This window comes from Choristoneura fumiferana, chromosome 14 (assembly GCF_025370935.1).
Source record: "Choristoneura fumiferana chromosome 14, NRCan_CFum_1, whole genome shotgun sequence".
NCBI lineage: Eukaryota > Metazoa > Arthropoda > Insecta > Lepidoptera > Tortricidae > Choristoneura > Choristoneura fumiferana.
Window position 1 is genome coordinate 18,260,673 of NC_133485.1, and position 18,724 is coordinate 18,279,396.

Sequence of the window (18,724 nt, forward strand, 5' to 3'; positions counted from 1 at the left end):
GGATTTATTTCAGGGCCATCGTAACCCTTTAGGTTAGGTTAGTTTTATAAAATTCCTGAAATATTTAGTTTCAGATATATTAAACATTTGCAGAAATGAAAAGTTGTGAAACATTAATGAACCCACTACAAACTAATCACGTTGGTAACACTGTAACTAACCCCCCCCGATAAAAACTTTTTGCCTTCTCTCAAGCAACCCAACTCTACCAGCTCAAAAGCTAAACCTACCTAAAGTTCGACCTCCTGAATCTGATGCTAACTGTTAATTAAATCAAAAGCTCCTAAGCTCAAGCTATGACCTACCTATATGCAGCCTACCTATATAATAGAGCTTATGAGTCCTACTGAGATGTCTGATACCTACTATATGATAGCGTGATGATGTGAATTGGCCATGTGATCGTCTAGTGGTTGTCTAGTGCCTAAATAAAATGATTGACCCTTCGTTGTGTCCGTCCTAGGTAACCCATACGGTACTTTTAGTGAAGAAGTAAAGATTGGTTGGTCTGAATTTAAGCTACAACTAATTATCTACCTACCCATAACGCAGCTAAGAACACATTACTAGAAAATAACTAATTTGACTAGGAATATAGAATGCTGTAGTATGTTATGGAATGCTGTTAGGGGAACAGGGGCAAGTTGTATCCATGATTACTTGAGAGGAACAAGTATAGCTATAAGGTATGACATTCTGAAATAAAGCGCATTAATAAATGCTTATGGTAGAACATAGTAAAATATCTAAGATTTAAGGAGATTAACCTAGTGATTATATAGGTCTGTGAAGTTTATTAAAATCATGACTTTTAAAACGCCTAGCTATAATAACAAACCAAGATTTCTAAAATGCTAAGAAGGGAAGAACACAGGATTAGTAAAAACACAGTGTAAATAAAAACAGTAAAATAAGCCAAATGGAAACAGTTTAATAAAACACAAACAAAATGAGAATATAATAATGTTTCCTTTTGCTATAGTATAATGGGGATGTACAGAATACTACCCACACTATAAGGATATTATGTGAGCGATAGGTAGAACAGGAATATGGTACTATAAGTTTTCCATTTTACTTCAGCAATTGGAAATAAGCACACAGAATTAAATGGATTAGTTAAGTAAATAGAGAGCATTCTAGGGCTCAAATGCAGAATAATAAAGTTGTATATAGGTAATATACTTATGTGTCCACCAGGTGATAAAATTCATAAAGTCGGTATATACAAGTCAATTAGAAATAGCATTTGGGTTTTCATTCCTATAAATAGTTTATTTAATTGATAAATTAACCTTAAGAATTTATATGATTTCTATTTAATAATAAAAGCTCACAACAACATTCCAGTGATTAGTTAGTCAATAGTATACAGCAAATTCTCATCCGCCTACCAGTTCTAATTTTTAGCTTTGTTAGTTCCACAATGGTGGAATTCTGGACTCAAGTGCAAGCTAAAATGTTGTACCTAGGTAAAGTATATAATCACAAGCGATAATGCTTGAGAGTTGTTTGTAGATGAAATATATTTTTCTTTGCTATAATATATTAATGCACTAGGTGTTAGGTTTACTCTTACTATAGCTTGTATTTGTATTGATTGAATTCTCATGAAGAATTATAGGATTTATTTGGAAATAATCTACATCACCAATTTCAACGATTAATTATAAGCTTGAAGTTAATGTAGAAGGGATATATATATTATATGTATAAATTATTGTCCCCCCCTAATTACCTCCGACCTGTTTATAGACCGGGGTGATAGATTTCAATTTGGGTATTCTTATCCTATCAAGTAAAGGCAGATTATTTGCTATGCAGGTAAGTAGTATTCATTCACTACCTATGGATTTATCTTAGAGAAATAGAATACCAACCAACTTAATATCTATTGGATGGAGGTAATGGTCTCCCCGTCTGTACAGTCAAACACAATATAAGTTACCCACTTTAAGAATACTGCAATTATTTATATTATTGTTTTGTAAGAATCTGTCGATAGCAGATAGTTTATACATTTACGATTTATTCAGTCCGGCTCTCAGTACATGAATAGCGTTCCCCTGTCAAGAATAGAACTTTGCTACATGCCTAGCTTTGACCAAATATAACACATAAATGTTGAGAATTTTCTTTGAATGGAATTATTAGTAGGTATCCCATAATTGTGTCAACCTCAGACATAGAAACTTTAATAGATTTTTTTTCATTATTTCTCTATTAAGTCCCTAAGCACACATATATTATATATATAGCACACAACAGTAAATGAGTAAAGTTAACAAGGGAGTACTTACATGACTCGTTGCACAAGATAAAGAAATACATATCTGACCTCACAGTTCCTGGTTCCTGGGTAATGGTGACCGCGGAGATTCTAGCGGGGGTTTTCGTTAGCACCGCAAGGTATCCAACCCCGAGGCTCAAATCAGACCTCACAGAATAAAGAACTAAGCTGGAAGACTAGCAGCGAAAGAACCGAAACAAAAACGCGAGAGCATTGCCCAGCGACATCAGACTCCCCGCCGGCCTGCCAGCCTATTTACGATCAAAGATTAAAGAGACGGGAGGACTAATAGCGAAAGAACAAACAAAAACGCATGGGCACTCCCCAGCGACATCGGCCTCCCAATACCAATCCGCAAGCTCCATCATAAATCAAATCAAAATTAACAAAAACGCGCAAATCACCCAGCAGCGCAACGACCTTCTCTTCCCAAATTCCAGAACCGAATGCCCCCCCCAAAACCTCCATTTTTTTTTCATCCCCGATCGATAAATCCAGCATCTTCCAGTTTGAATGGAGTCGCGAGCGTGCGAAAGAAATAGAGTTTGTAAGAGTAAGAGCGAGACAGGTATACGACTCTGAATAATGAACGACGAACGAAACTGAAGGTTGATTTTAAACAACATGTAAAAGAGATAAACGATGAGATGAGATAGTCATATTAATTTAAAACACCGAACGATGAATGGAAGCGAAGGTTAATTCTATGTTTAAATAGTGTATAGAGCAGTGATAAACGAAGAGTTTTATTGTTTTATCATCAAGTATATTATATCTCATTTGAATCTAAATATTTGTTTCTGGTTAAATAAAGTCAAATTTTCTGCTAATGTTTAATATGATTATTTATGTAAGTAAATAAGCGATTAACCGAATAATAAGGACCAGACGTGGTAAACAACAGAGGCTTATTTAATACATTGTGAACTTTGCAGTAGTTATTTAATTTTATGTTTATTTATTTATTTATTCATATATTTGTGAACGAAGCGGTACAAGATGTCTCTTGTTCCGTTTCAACACGGATTAAAATATGTACCGAGTAATTGTATGTGCAAATAATTAAAACATCATAGATCGAACCTACTGGTCAAACTGAACAGCATTAGTTCAGCGACCTTTGAAAATAATTAGTTTGTTTTTTATTACACTTTAAAGTTTATTCGAAAAAGCATTGTAAAGAAAAATGTTTCATATTTGTAGTGTGACAGGCGACGTCAGTTGGGTTCTAGGATGGCGCGTTGGTACCATGTAGGTACAGTCGCCATCAGATATTTCGGAACGGCCAAGGTGATCAAAAATATCGAAACATGAACTCTGTTACCTTAAAAATAGAGTGCATGTGCCGATATTTTGACCACCTTGGCCGCTCCGAAATATCTGATGGCGACTGTACATTGAATTTTTGCATACAGATAAATATTTAGATCAATACCTGTAGACTGAGATAATTAACTACTTTTTCACGACACTGCTTGAAAATAATAAATGTGGCCAGAGATAACTTTCAACACCCGACTCATTTATGGCTCGCAAAACAGGACAACAATGTATGTATTTCATATCGTATCAATATATGTATTTCATAATACGATACGACTTTTTAGAATATGATTTCTGAATTTAATTCCTAGCGTGCTGAGCTGGCGGGATAGGAGGGATGACACTATTTTTACTTCCTCGCAGTGATCGTGAAAAGCACAATATTTAGTCTCGGCCAAAAGTGCAATATCGAAGGCCTCCCCTTCTGCAGGGCTACTACGAAACTCGAAACTCGAAGTTCGTGTCGTGCGGTCCCTCTGACACTTATACTATTTAATACGAGAGCGAGAGGGACGGTACGATACGAACTTCGAGTTCCGAGTTTCGTAGTAGCCCTGCTGGTCGGCCTTCAAACTAACTCGTTCATCTATTGCTTACCTTCGTGCCTCTACAACAATGTACTATTTATCCCCGAAAATCGCGATAACTTTCGAATTCAATATCTAAATTAAATAAATATTTTCATAGATGCCTATTTGACTGTACACACAGTTTCTCTTGAATTATATTTTTGTCATTTTCTCATACATAGCTCAACGAAAAATGTCTTTATTTTTAAAATAGCAACTGCTTCAGCCATTCTTTTGCGCGCATTATTTCTAAGGCAACTGACTCAGGTTGAGTTCAAAACGCATCAGCGTAGTGTGGTGGTGGTGACAGGTCTGTGTGATGTGTGTGTAGCAGTAAGACCTGTGTATAGGCGGACGAGCTGCATGAACACACATTTGTTGTTATTGCATAGACCTAGCTAGCGTAAGGTTGCGGGTGAGCAAAGTAACGCCGATTCAATAAATTATTCGTTTCTTCACTATATTGTATTGATACTCTTTATTGTACATAAAACATATGAAAATTACAGTTAACAAGACAAAAGCGAAATTATCACTTAAAGGGATCTCTTCCAGTTAACCTTTTTTTTCTTCATTTGTTTGTTTCGTCTTTTTTAACCCCCGACGCAAAAAGAGGGGTGTTATAAGTTAGACCGCTATGTGTGTCTGTCTGTATGTCTGTCTGTGGCACCGTAGCTCTTAAGCGGGTGGACCGATTTGAATGCGGTTTTTTTTATTTGAAAGCTGGTTTTCAAGCGATGGTTCTTAGACATGTTTTATCAAAATCAGTTCAGCCGTTTCAAGATCGTCAGCTCTTTTGTTCGCTGCGGTAGAAATCTTCGACGCATAACGGGTATTTACTTTACTTCCAAACATATTTGGGACCTAAAATTTGAAACACCCATAATATATGCTATATAACTGTGCAAGATTATGGAATTCTCGGCCTGATGCTGCAGCCAGGATATCCAGAACGCTAGTAGGTAAACTCTTGATAAAACCATAGCAGATATATCGTGTTTGGATTCGTTTAGATCAGTATTTGATTCTACATGCAATGCAATGGTGGCAACACTACGAACTGATGCTGCAGCCATGATATCCAGCATACCAGTATACTCTTGAAAAAATAATAGCAGATATGTCGTGTTTGATTCCTTTTGATCAGTATTTGATTCTACATACAATGCAATGGTGGCAACAAGATGAGCTGATGCTGCAGCCAGGATATCCAACACACTAGTACACTTTTAAAAAATAATATACCAGTTTAAAAAACATGGAATAAAAAAAACTTAAATTTAAAATTTAAAAAACCCCCACATAAAAAACGCCCGAAAAAAATCTTTAAAAAACTACATTAGTTTCCTGTTAACCTTAGCGGTCCCCCGACACCGACGACGCTTAGATAAAAAAATATTACTAGGTACTTATACTAAATTAACTTTGGATAATTTTGCCGGAAATCAGCATAGTCTCCGCGGGATAGGGATAAACGAATCCTTCCCAGATGAAGTCGCGGGCAACAGCTAGGCAGTGCATAATTATTTTTTACTTTTTAGTTGTCTTTTTTGGCGGCGTTTTTTTTTCGGTCGTTTTTTATGTCGGGGGTTTTTTCATCAGTCCTGTTTAGCGGCAAGGACCCCATGTCTTTTTTTTTAATTTTTATGTCAATCTGTAATATTTTTATAACGTTAAATTAATGAATTTTCTTTTTTCTTTCAGTCGATCGTTGGTTTGGAGATAAAAGACTGCCGCAGCGATTGGTATTATCATTTGCTGTACGTCAACAACTTCATTGACAACTCGCAGTGCATGGCGCATACCTGGTAAGATTGAAAGAGATAGATAGAGAGAGAAATATTTATTTACAGATATTTTATACACAGAAAAATAAATAAGAAGGAAAGGATAAATAAAAATAAACATTGAATAGTATAAATAGGGTCCACTCGGAATAATGCGGTGGTAAGCCATCTTCTAGTTGTCTACTGATCAAGTTGTTGCAAGAAGCGTTAGTTCTCGCAATAGTCTGATGTAGATTACTGGTGATTAATGTCCACGGAAGTGGTCGAAACTTGCCAGGTGCGGGTAGCAGCATATTACATACCTTGTGATTTCTAAATTTCGTTAACTTTAAGAAATCATTCAACGGGTTAAATGAAGTTAAAACTAATAAAAGACACTAAAGTAGTTTAACTCTTACTATTTTAAAGACAAATGTACAATACCTTGTTCCCCGTACAGTCAACCAATTTGATTTCTGACCGCTATTAGAATCTTTCCATGCCATCCATTCTAATACTATACTTAAATGCGAGTGTGTGTGTTTGGGTGTGTGTATGTTTTTCCGTCTTTCACGTCGAAACGGAGCGACGGATACACGTGATTTTTGGCATAGAGATAGTTTATGGGCCAGAGAGTGACATAGGCTACCAGATGCAAAAAGAGGGGTGTTATAAGTTTGACCGCTATGTGTGTCTGTCTGTCTGTCTGTGGCACCGTAGCTCTTAAACGGGTAGACCGATTTGAATGCGGTTTTATCATTTGAAATCAGGTTTTCTAGCACTGGTTCTTAGAGATGTTTCGTCAAAATCGGTTCAGCCCAGTTTGGGTTTTTTTTTAAATTATTTAACTTAAAACAATTAAATATGCGATATTGCACTTTGAAGTGACAAAGTCAGGGGTTTTCCAACTTTTTGTTTGTTAGGTTACTTCATCATCCCAGCCTATATACGTCCCACTGCTGGGCACAGGCCTCCTCTCAGAACAAGAGGGCTTGGGCCATAGTTCCCACGCGGGCCCAGTGCGGATTGGGATTAGGTTACTTAGTTGGCTTTTATTCCAAGATGTGTGTCTCTCTTTCTGTAGGTACTTAGCAGCAGACATGCAACTGAGCGTGCTAGGGCTGCTTCTGTTCTGTCTCGTGTCCCGCGTGCGCGCGCGCAAGATGGCCGTCGGTGCCGCGATCGTACTAGGACTACTCACGCCAGCCGTTCACACTTACGTGCAAGACCTGCATCCTATACTAATTTTGGCCCCAGAGTGAGTACTTTTCTATGATTCTAGAATCGAACGAAAAATAATGTTTTATTGGTTAAACAAAGGTAATGAAATAAAATATTTATTTGCTGGAATACGTTTGCATAAGGTCTTACAAGTAGATATCATCAGGAACAGTATTCAGTCCGTATACAAAATCAACATGCAAATTTAAAATTACAATGATTATGATTTTTTGTTGTGAATAAATAAAAGTCTTACTGCAGTTGTTAAAAAAAAAAAAAAGATTATGATTTAAAATTCAAAAAGTCCTTAACATTATAGAAGCAGTAATCATGTAGCCATTCAGTCATCTTTACTTTAAATAATCTACCATGCAACATCTTCAACTCGTCAGGAAGTTTATTATACCTACAGCACGATACACATGTTACAGGCATTCCTCTTATAGATGTCAGAGTGGTAAGGGGGTTGATACAACAGATTTTTGTATTGCGTGCGAAGCTCTCCTCCGAACCATCTGCCATGTGTTTTAAAGTATTCTGGGTGGTCCTTAGTAAATAGACACGCTTTTAATATATACATACAGGCCAAGGGCAGAACTTTAAACTTTTATAGGTATAGGAATAGGTAGGTAGGGTTCTGCGCCCAAAGAGCTCAGCAACCTCAATTGACACTGTGCAAACAAGCAAGTATGTCATTAAGATTGGTTTTTTGGAATCTTTTTGTATTTTTTTTTTAAATTTCAATTTTTTTGTTACTTTTACGGTTATCCCGTAAAACCTATATCGAAAATACAAAGTGGAATATAGATGCACAGAAAAACCAGAAAAATAAGACCAGCGCTGGGAATCGAACCCAGGTCCTCGGCATTCCGTGCCGTGTGCTATACCGCTACACCACCGCTGGACAACGATACAGACACGAATTTCTCCTATGCACCTCATATCACGTTCTCATATCGTTTCTTATCTAGCCACTTAAGCAGCGACACTAGCGACATCTATGCCGTAGCCCTCATCGAGTAACTTTTCGGCACTCCATCGGAACTAACCGCTCACCCGGACAAGAGATATCGTTATTAAGCAATTAAGTACATTAAGATTGGTTTTTTGGAATCTTCAAAAAAAAAGTAAAGAAAGAAAAGAAGAAAGAAGAAGTATAGTATAGTATAGTAGGTATGTAGTTTGGAAGTATGCCATCTTCAACATCAGCTGAAAGATGGCCAATGCTAGACAAAAGCCAAAATAATCAGTCCTGCACTGCCAGCACACAATAGATTCCAGATCCCTAACCCGATCGTCGGTTCACATTGTTGAGAATCTTCCAACGTTACGTCTTCCGGTTCGCGGCCGCCATTCTAGAAGCTTACCGCTAAACCGATCGACAGTTCTACGAACATTGTGCCTTGCCCACTGCCACTTACCCAAATCCAGACTTCACTGAACTGTGTAGTTGCCAGCAAGTTTATTTTTAGAGTTCCGTAGCCAAAATGGCGAAAACGGAACCCTTATAGTTTCACCATGTCTGTCTGTCTGTCTGTCCGTCTATCTATGCTATCAATCTATCAATGCTAGTAAAGGTATAATTTTGCACGAATATATAATGTAAACTATGCCGACAAAATGGTACAATAAAAAAAACAAAAAACAATTTTTTTAGATTACCTCCCATAGATGTAAAGTAGGGGTGTTTTTTTTTTTCTTATCCAACCTTGTAGCGTGGGGTATCGTTGGATAGGTCTTTTAAAATTGATTCGATTGATTATTTCGTTGGATTGCTAAAACGATTTTTCGATTCAGTGATTTGTTTGCAAAATATTCAACTTTAAAGTGCAAATTTTTATTAAAATCTAAACCGGTGAGAGGAAAAATATGAAAATCAAAACAAAAGGAAAACTATAACGGTTAAGTTTTCTTGAGAATTATTAGTAGTTTGAGTAAATAGCCGCCTAAGGTATATAAAATATATCTAAACTTGGAATATTCCGTACAAAATACCTACGTAATCATTAGAAAAATATTACTTCATTTTTTCCTAATGGCTTTCGGGCGTGTCCGACGCGCTCTTGGCCGGTTTTAAATGTCGTTTTTATTTTCCAGGGTGATCCGTCATTTGTTCGTCGAGGATCCGACGTTCAACAACCTGTATAAGCGGGGACACACCAACCTCGTCTGCTACGCGCTCGGACTCGGCCTGGCCATGTACATCTACTGTCAGCAGGAGAAAAACATTGATATTGAAAAGTATAAGGTATACTATCGAAAATACAAACTGAGACATGGATGCACAGAAAAACCAGAAAAAGAGACCAGCGCTTTTAATAAATTTGATTTCTTAGTAGCGACATCCTTGTCTGGGTGAGCGGTTGGTTCCGAAAGAGTGTGACGTGTGACGTCTCTCGATAAAAGCGGAACATAGATGGCGCTAGTGCTGCTGCATAAGTAGCGTAGTAGAAATAAGCAACCTGAGATATGTATGCATAGGAAAAATTCGTGTCTAGATTCCTGTCCAGCGGTGGTGTAGGGGTTGTAGCACGCAGCACGGATTGCTGAAGACCTGGGTTCGATTCCCAGCGCTGGTCTCTTTTTCTGCTTTTTCTGTGCATCCATGTCTCAGTTTGTATTTTCGATATGGTTTCACGGGATACCTACCCGTAAAAGTAACAAATTTGGAGTTGAAATAAAAAATACAAAAAGACTCCAAAAAACCAATCATAAGGTATACTAGCTTTTGCCCGCGGCTTCGCCCGCGTAGAATTCGGTTATCGCGCACTGTTCCCTCGGGAACTGTGAATTTTTTCGGGATAAAAAGTAGCCTATGTCACTCTCTGGCCCATAAACTATCTCTATGCCAAAAATCACGTCGATCCGTAGCTCCGTTTCGACGTGAAAGGCGGACAAACATACATACAAACACACACTTTCGCATTTATAATATTAGTATAAAAAGTAGCCTATGTCACTCTCCGGCCCATAAACTATCTCTATGCTTTGGCATCACACCAACAAACAACAAATCACGTCGATCCTTCGCTCCTTTTCGACGTGAAAGGCTGGATATGGATAGACAAGAAGATACTGAAGCTATACTCTGTGGGTAGATAAGAAACCACTCCAACCAGGGTGTTGGAGACGTGCAACCGGGTTTTTCAGCCGTTGAGAATCAGGCACTGTCTGGGTCTTCCTTTTCCAGTCGTCCATAATGGATTTCCTGACTGCACGCTCCCATCTCCTATAAAGTACCTCACATAAAATTTAAAAAACTAAAACGAGTAAAGCAAGGATCTTGAAGGAAGAAGGAGGAAGTGAGACGTCCAAGTTCTGAATAATTTATTGAATCAGGCGTTACTTTGCGGAGGTCCATATCAATGAATTAAAATAATTTATTAGCTTACCCACGACCTTATGATATCATCATCATCATCATCTTCATTTATTCAGTAAACAATACAAGATTTTGTTTGAATTTCTAACAGCTAAGCAGGTAAATGTAGTATCATCTCCCTTGCTACGGCATGGGTCTAATTTCAGCAATGGCAGTTAATAAAACACGCCTCGACAGTAAATAAATAAAAATGCAAGGTAGTTTTATAGCACGTTTAAAAATTATTAATATTTTGTGGGTAGTTATGTTTTATTTGGGAAAAAATATAGGTGGGTACTTGGGGAGTTACAGCGACAAATTAAAACGGTTGTTGTGGTTTGTTAGTCTAACATCTGGTAGCATGGTGTACGGTTGTGTTGCTCTGAAGATGAGCTCTGGTTGAGTTCGAAACGCGTCAGTGTAGTGTGGTGGTGGTGATAGATGGGTTTGTGTGATTTGTGTGTGTTCTTACAGTGTGTAAGTGGAGGAACTGTATGAACACGCATATTTTGCATAAACTTAACTATCACAAAGTTTGCGGGTGAGCAAAGAAATTCTTTTAGTTCGTCCAAGTTCTGAGCACTGCCCCAATAGTTGCCATCTTTAATTTTATATATCATTAGCAGTGGAGGCGACGACTTTTGATTTGCTTTTCAAACACTAGGACATTTAGCTTACAACGAAAATGCAAACTGAAACATAGATGCACAGAAAAATCCCAGAAAAAGAGACCATAAAAAAAATACAAAAAGACTCCAAAAACCAATCTTAATTAACCTTACATTACAGAAATACCGTCATTTCTACTGGGCCACATTACCCCTAGGGCTGCTACTCATCATATCAGCGAGCGTCTTCTATATCGACGGCATCCTGATACCGCTGGCTTTCCGTATGGTCTACTCGAGCGCTGTCAAGGCCATATTTGGTCTAATAATAATCACGATTCTACTGGGAAATATCTTCAAGATTGAGAGTAAGTAACTATTTCTTATTATGAGCAGAGTTTTTATTATCATTTCTTATTATACCGGGTGGGCCCTGTAACAGGAGCAAAAAATTAAAACACAGGTTCTGCTACTTACATGGAGCTACTTTAGTTCTGCTACTTTAAAAAATTAAGTAATTTCATAATTAATCATCATTATGATTATTATAAACAAATAAAATGGTATTTTCAAAGTGGTATTTTGGTGGTGGTGGTGGTATTTTCATCCAATAGCCTAAATGATATCGCCTGTGTAACAAAATGACGAATTTCGCAATACATTGCTTGTCCAATTAAACTTTAAACTATAATAAAAATCATAATACAAGTTGTTTTCAAAAGTTGTAGAACTAAATTAGCTCAAGATGAAGAGTGGAAGCTGTGGTTTAGTTTTTTGCTCCTGTTACAGGGCCCACCTTGTATATTAATTATCAGAGTAAACTTAGCTTCACTTCAGTTCCGTCTTAAGTTGTTCCACATTTCATGTCTCTAAACTTAGCGGCTTTGATTTAGGAATTTCATCAAGTAACCCAAAGTAAATTTTTGATTGATCTTAATGTATCTTTGGTGAAATAAACCGGATTGTTTTTATGAAGGTGTACAGAACTAACTAATAAAAGCGTGTTAAAAAGTACGTCGTCTTCCAGAGATTTACCGTCCCATAATGGAGTGGCGAGGCTGGGCGGCACCAGGACGTGTCTCCTACTGCGCCTTCCTGGTCCACGTCACCATCATACGTACTCTTCTAGTGAATCACACCTCACTGGTCCACTCATCATCATATCAAATCGTAAGTAATAGAACTACATCGGAGTTCCGCTGTGGCACTCACTATTCACATCACCACAACGTAATTCGTCCCAATGCTAGAAACTTCTTCGCAGAACGAGAGGATGGCTTTCCGACCTGGAACACACCATTAAACTGCTGCAAGTTTGTGCTTTCCTTGAGATGCTATTTTTAACTGAAAAGCTCATGGAAAATTTCAAATGAATTTCGCACATTTCCGAAACTCAGATGTGTGTGGCCAGGATCAGACAGACCCCACGATACGATCCTCTGCTCTGACACTTTTACAAGTTAACCATTACGTATTCTACACCTACGAAAATGAAGATGAATTAATGATTTGACCAGATAAATGCTTCTCCAAACTGTTAGCTAATCTGGTGTCTTTCTACAGGTTGTAAACTACCTCGGCCTCCTGACATCGTCCTTCCTACTTGCATTTCCTTTGTGGATGTTAGTAGAGGCCCCCTGTACTCAGCTAGTGAAGGTTCGTACATTAAATAAATATAACTAGTCAATTGAAACCAAAATTGACCTTGATCCAAAGTAAGTAGTTAATAGTAAGTGTTTAGTTTTGTAACTAAGGGACCCCATACATCCCTGTATTATTATTATTATTATTTTGTATTTTTTTTATTTAATTGTATACTGTAGTTTTTAAGTATTTTATTTGTAATTATTTTATGTTGAAAAAATGACTTTCTGCCAAGTTTCTTGCGGCGCATTCTTCTTGGCAATGATGGTCTTTCCGAAAGCGCTGGTAGTTAAAAAATGACATGTAAAAGTGCCCATTGCGGCCTATTTACTGAATGAATGATTTTGATTTTTGATTTTTTTTTAAGCAAAGTTTATGTTAGATACCTAATAAGCGTAGACACTTCTCCCACTAATTATTATAAATGCGAAAGTAATGTGTGTTCATTTTTTACTCCTTCAAGCTATACCTAACTACTGGACGGATTCGGATGAAATTTGGTATGTAGTTTAGTTTTGGTATGTTATGTGGTTTGATTTTTAAATGCTGAGTGGGGACCTATTTAGCATCATCTAGGTACTTATGTTTTGTTTTTGTTCTGTTTTGCTGTTGTGTTTTGTTGTTGTTGTTCTGTTAACATAACATGTTAATTGTTAAGTTTTTATGGCGTTACATAAATATATTTTCTTTCTTTCTTATAACACATAGGCTACTATTTACCTCGATAATCCTACGGGATAAAATATTGGAATCTCAATCGCTAGGATTAGAGACATAAAATTCGGCGTGAGTGTTAAATATGCGAACTTGAATGAAATCCAAGATATTTTTTGGTAATACCCATTGGCCATGGGTCCTACTTAGTAAAATCCTGGGATTTCAATACATCTTCCGGATAAAATAGTTTACTTTTTTTTTAAACTAGCCTAGAATAGTATCCCACTGCTATGCAAAGGCTTCTCTTCTTGATCTCCACACCTGGTTCAGCGCAATGTCAGGCCAATCCCTTGCATACGCGTCCAAGTCGTCCCGCCATCTCCTTCTCGGTCTACCCCGCCGTCGATGGCCATTCTCCGGTGCCCACCAAGTGACTGAGTGACCCCACTTCTGGGGGTGCATGCGACAGACGCGTCCAGCCCAGTTCCATTGCAGCTTAGCAGTGTCTTTCCCAACGTCGGCTATACGTGTTTTTGAGCGTAGCAGTGTTTCGGATCCGTAGAGTTCGCGATTAGCTTCTTTTTTTTATTCGACTGGATGGAAAACGAGCAAGTGGGTCTCCTGATGGTAAGAGATCACCAGCGCCCATAAACATCTGCAACACCAGGGGTATTGCAGATGCGTTGTCAACCTAGAGGCCTAAGATGAGATACCTCTAGTGCCAGTAATTTCACCGGCTGTCTTACTCTCCAGGCCGAAACACAACAGTGCAAGCACAGTGCAAGAACAGGATTAAAAGATGGTGGCAGCAATCCGGGCGGACCTTGCACAAGGTCCTACCACCTGCAAACTGCTGCTGCTGATTAATTGTTAACAATTAAAATACAAGAATCGCTCGTTTAAAAATGTATCTATGATAATTGATAACATTCGATTTTCAGGTCTGCCTGATGCCTCACTCCAAGAGACCTGGATCCAACCTGGAGTCGAACAAATCGGTCAGCATAGCCACCCAGATCGTGGTGCTCGGCAGCAAGGAAACCATCGAAGTTATAAGCTAGGAACTAATCCATACTATAATATTATAAATGCGAAAGTAACTCTGTCTGTCTGTCTGTCTGTCTGTCTGTCTGTTACGCTTTCACGGCTAAACCGCTGAACCGATTTGGATGAAATTTGGTACAGTGATAGAATAGACCTTGGGAAAGAACATAGGCTATCTTTTATTGCGAAAAAAAGGTTTTAAGGGGTTGAAATAGGGGATGAAAGTTAATATGGTGGAAGTTCGTCGCTGTCGAAGATAAAACCATGAAACTTGGCATTTAGGCCCTTAATCCATATATTAATATTGTAAATGCGAATGTAACTCTGTCTGTCTGTCTGTCTGTTACGCTTTCACGGCTAAACGGCTGAACCGATTTGGATGAAATTTGGTGCAGAGATAGAATAGACCTTGGGAAAGAACAAAGGCTATCTTTTATTGCGTAAAAAAGGTTTTAAGGGGTTGAAATAGGGGATGAAAGTTAATATGGTGGAAGTTCGTCGCTGTCGAAGATAAAACCATGAAACTTGGCATTTAGGCCCTTAATAAGAAATAAATCGATATTTGTTTGAGCTTTTTTGAAAATTCGACCTGTGAGGGGATGAAATAGGGGTTGAAAGTTTATATGGAAGGTCGTCATTATCGAAGATAAATCGATGAATATTTATTAAACTAGCCATTTGGGCACGTGATAAGAGATAAATAGATATTCGTTCGCGCGTTTTTTAAAATTCTTCCTGTGAGAGGGTGAAATAACGGATGAAACTTTATATGGAAGATCGTCATTATTGAAGATAAATCGATGGTTCTTTGTGAAACTTGGCATTTGGACATTATAAGAAATAAATAGATATTTGTTCAAGCGTTTTTGAAATTTTACCGGCGAGGGGATGTTAGCAGAGGAAATGATGCAGTGTTAGCAGTGCCCTTTAAGCTCATAGCAAAATGTACGCAATGTGGGGTTATAATAGATGGCTTATTGACATAGACAGTCAGACATGAAAAATTATGATTTCCAGATTTTTCTTATTTATTGTGCTATATAAGAGCTACCTTTATGCAAAAAAAATCCAAGTTTTTAGGACAGCCGGAAGTGCCCTATAACTTTTTCTGTTAAGGCAATTTGTATGCCTTTTTAATGACTGTAGCTTTTGATTGCCTTGACTTAGAAGTTTGATTTTTTCACAGATTTCGGGACTATTGACCTGAGTTTAGGGTTTTAATCTCAATTCGATACCGATACTCCGCGTGTTTACGAGATAGAGGATCTTGACAGACAGACGGACGTACGGACAGCAAAGTGATCCTATAAGGGTTCCATTTTTTCCTTTTGAGCTACGGAACCCAAAAATCATTTATTCCGGCGCTTTTAAAATTTCGACCTATAAATATGGGGATGAAAGTTCTTAAGTAATTCCAAACAATTTTACTATAAGTATGTTTATCGGAAATATGTGTAGCTATGCTTAGTAAAAATGTCGTTTTAATTATAATCCTACCCTCCTAACTTACAATAAAGGACGTAAGGTGTCAAGAGAGGTGCTGTATATACCTAGTGTTACATATAGTATAAGAACCATTGTAAATCTAATGTAATTTCCTGTGTAAACACTGTTGGTATATCAAAAAATAAATAAATAAATAAGAGTTCACTATGAGGAATAATAATTAGTCCTTTTGTGTTGGTAGGGTAGAATACACGTCGTATTGCTAAAATGTGGCTACCCGCAAAATATTTATGTTTTACCAAAGAACATGGATGTATGGATGTTCAGTTCAGTTCAGTTCAGTTTATTTTATTCAGTAAACTGTGGAAGTTTCTATGTGCTATTATATTATTGGCAGAATAGGTATCCTAAATAAATTAAATACTTCCCAAAGTTATTATTCCACGCGGACGAAGTCGCGGGCAAAAGCTAGTAAGTTATAACCCTTAACCATGATCTTTCAAAGTAGCTACTGCACCAAAAAATAACCCGACAAACGCGTGTCGCTCTCGCCTGAAAAAGGGTTATATTTTGAATAATTACGTTTTTTGTACATGAAACTACCGTGAGACTCGCTCATATTAAACATGTCCAGCTAAACTCGGTTTAAGACGTGAGTTATCCGTTACAATATCATTTAATTACGTTTTTATTTAATTGTGCCCCCACAGTTAAACTACATATTTCTTATAGATTTTCCTATAATCTATATATCGTCATCATCATCAGCCTACAGCAGTCCACTCGGATCCATCCATCTGCCGCCAGTGACCTTCTTAAGGTCGTCCCGTAACGTTTCCCCGTCCGTGGTCTCCATATCTATAAAACAGTACCGTCACTGACTGACTGACAGACAACGCACAGCCTAAACTACTGATGCTGGAGACTTGAATGGTAGACATGTACATCGAGTGTTGTAGAGGTGCACTAAGGAAGGATTTTTCGAGATTCCCACGGGATAGGGAAATATCTTCTTTGTTTTTAGTCGAATCTCTGAAACTATTGAGCCGATTTGAAAAACCCTTTCACCGTTAGTAAGCTACGCTATCCTTGATTGACATAGGTTAATTTTTATCCGGGCTAATGCAAAATTCCCTCGGGCAGAAATAAATTAATTCAATTTGGGAGCTGATTTAAAAAGTTCTTACATATTATGTGATATGACTATACCAAAATGACAAAGGCTACTTTTTCTTCGGGAAATTACAAAATTCCCATGGGACAGAAAAAACTGAATTCAACTTCGGGGCTGATTTTAAAAATTATTTTACCAATAAAAGCTACACTATTCCTCATTAGTATAGACTACTCTTCTTCGGGAAAATGCAAAATTCCCGCGGAATAGAAATAAGTGAATTCAACTTCGGGTCTGATTTTAAAAGTTCTTTCACCAAAAGTAAGCTATAGTATTCCTGATTGACATAGGATACTTTTTTCCGGAAAAATGAAAAATTCCCGCGGGATAGAAATAAGTTAATTCATCTTTGGCACTGCTTTTAAAAATTCTTTCACCAATAACTAGCTACACTATCCCCGATTCACGGAGGTTACTTTATTTCAGGGAAAATGCAAAATTCCCACGGGATGGAAATAAGTTAATTCAAGTTCGAGGCTGATTAAAAAAAAACACAAGCTACAGACAATTTGAACTGACAGACAGATAGACATACGAGTGATCCCATAGGATGATAGGTAATAAGTGCATAATCCGTGACCGTGAATTACACATATAAGTCCTTTTTTTTTTCTTTTTTCACATTTACTGCCAGCCAATGTTGCTTGGTTACAGTCTAAGTAAGTAGTTTTTAATTAAGTATGAATAATTGTATTGTAATAATTACTGCGGCCGGCCCTCTTCGAAGGGACCAGTCTGAAAACCAGCGCTGGGTAACTTAAACTCAGCACATGCTGAGATTGGGACCCATTGCCCTTACTAAGGTGTTCTAACCGCAAATTAGTAATGTCTAGGTTAAGTTTGTGGCAATAAAGATGTTTATTATTATTATTATTAAGTACGTTCTAAAAAGTGAATTTAGGTTTAGTAAAAGTGCCACCATTTTCGATTTCTTTCGAGAAAGTCTTACTCACTGTAACTTATAACTACTGCATCCGTGGGTGAAAATATTGGACAACGTGAAGATGGGTATATATGTATGTAAAATAAGCCTAAGTGCTGTTTTAATTTATTTTTATAAGGAATGGTGTGTATAATATTAGCCATAAATATGTAGAAAGATGTGATATTTTTACAAGCATTGTATTATTCTTTTCTTTATATTTTTTTAATAAGTCATACGAAAACTGTCAAAATAAAAAAAATAAATTCTAATGTTGTCACTAAGTAGTCACTAGTTATTACGGTTTTTTATTTATTTTAGCATTAAGTAAATGCTCCTCAAGCATAGGTAATGGTAAATAAATACAATTTAATTTATTTGCAAGAATACGGAAGAAGTTATGCCTAAATTATGTTAGTATTAGAATATTCGACGCAAATAAGTACGGAAATCGGTTTTTTATAAAAAAAAATACATACATGCAAAGTCGGGGCGGGTTGCTATTTTATAATATAGTAAGAAAAGACTTTGCCTGGAGCTTCGCAAACTTTAATCGGCAGTTAAATAAATAAAATTAAATGTTGTCTGAATTTTTATTTAAAATTTCCGGGATTTTATTAAATTCCCGTGGGAATTACCAAATATCAGATCGTTGATTTCATTAACATTGCGTAAACCGCACCATTTCGTATCTCTAAA

The 18,724-nt window shown here is 37.2% G+C and overlaps 1 protein-coding gene across 1 annotated transcript; it reads left to right on the top strand.

Moving 5' to 3' along the window:
• Positions 1-5,865: 5,865 nt before the first annotated feature.
• On the top strand, positions 5,866-18,608 carry LOC141435337 (uncharacterized). Its single transcript, XM_074098044.1, has 8 exons — positions 5,866-5,990; positions 7,033-7,206; positions 9,267-9,417; positions 11,320-11,506; positions 12,166-12,308; positions 12,702-12,794; positions 14,381-14,507; positions 16,402-18,608. The coding sequence occupies exons 1-7, from the start codon at positions 5,977-5,979 to the stop codon at positions 14,498-14,500; spliced, it is 882 nt and encodes a 293-aa protein (XP_073954145.1). The 5' UTR covers positions 5,866-5,976; the 3' UTR covers positions 14,501-14,507; positions 16,402-18,608.
• Positions 18,609-18,724: the final 116 nt, after the last annotated feature.

What these genes read in the sequence shown, in the direction of transcription:
- LOC141435337 (XM_074098044.1), top strand. An exon ending in TTGATATTGAAAAGTATAAG is followed by an intron (nt 9,418 to 11,319) that starts GTATACTATCGA and finishes CTTACATTACAG; the next exon opens with AAATACCGTCATTTCTACTG. An exon ending in AAATATCTTCAAGATTGAGA is followed by an intron (nt 11,507 to 12,165) that starts GTAAGTAACTAT and finishes GTCGTCTTCCAG; the next exon opens with AGATTTACCGTCCCATAATG.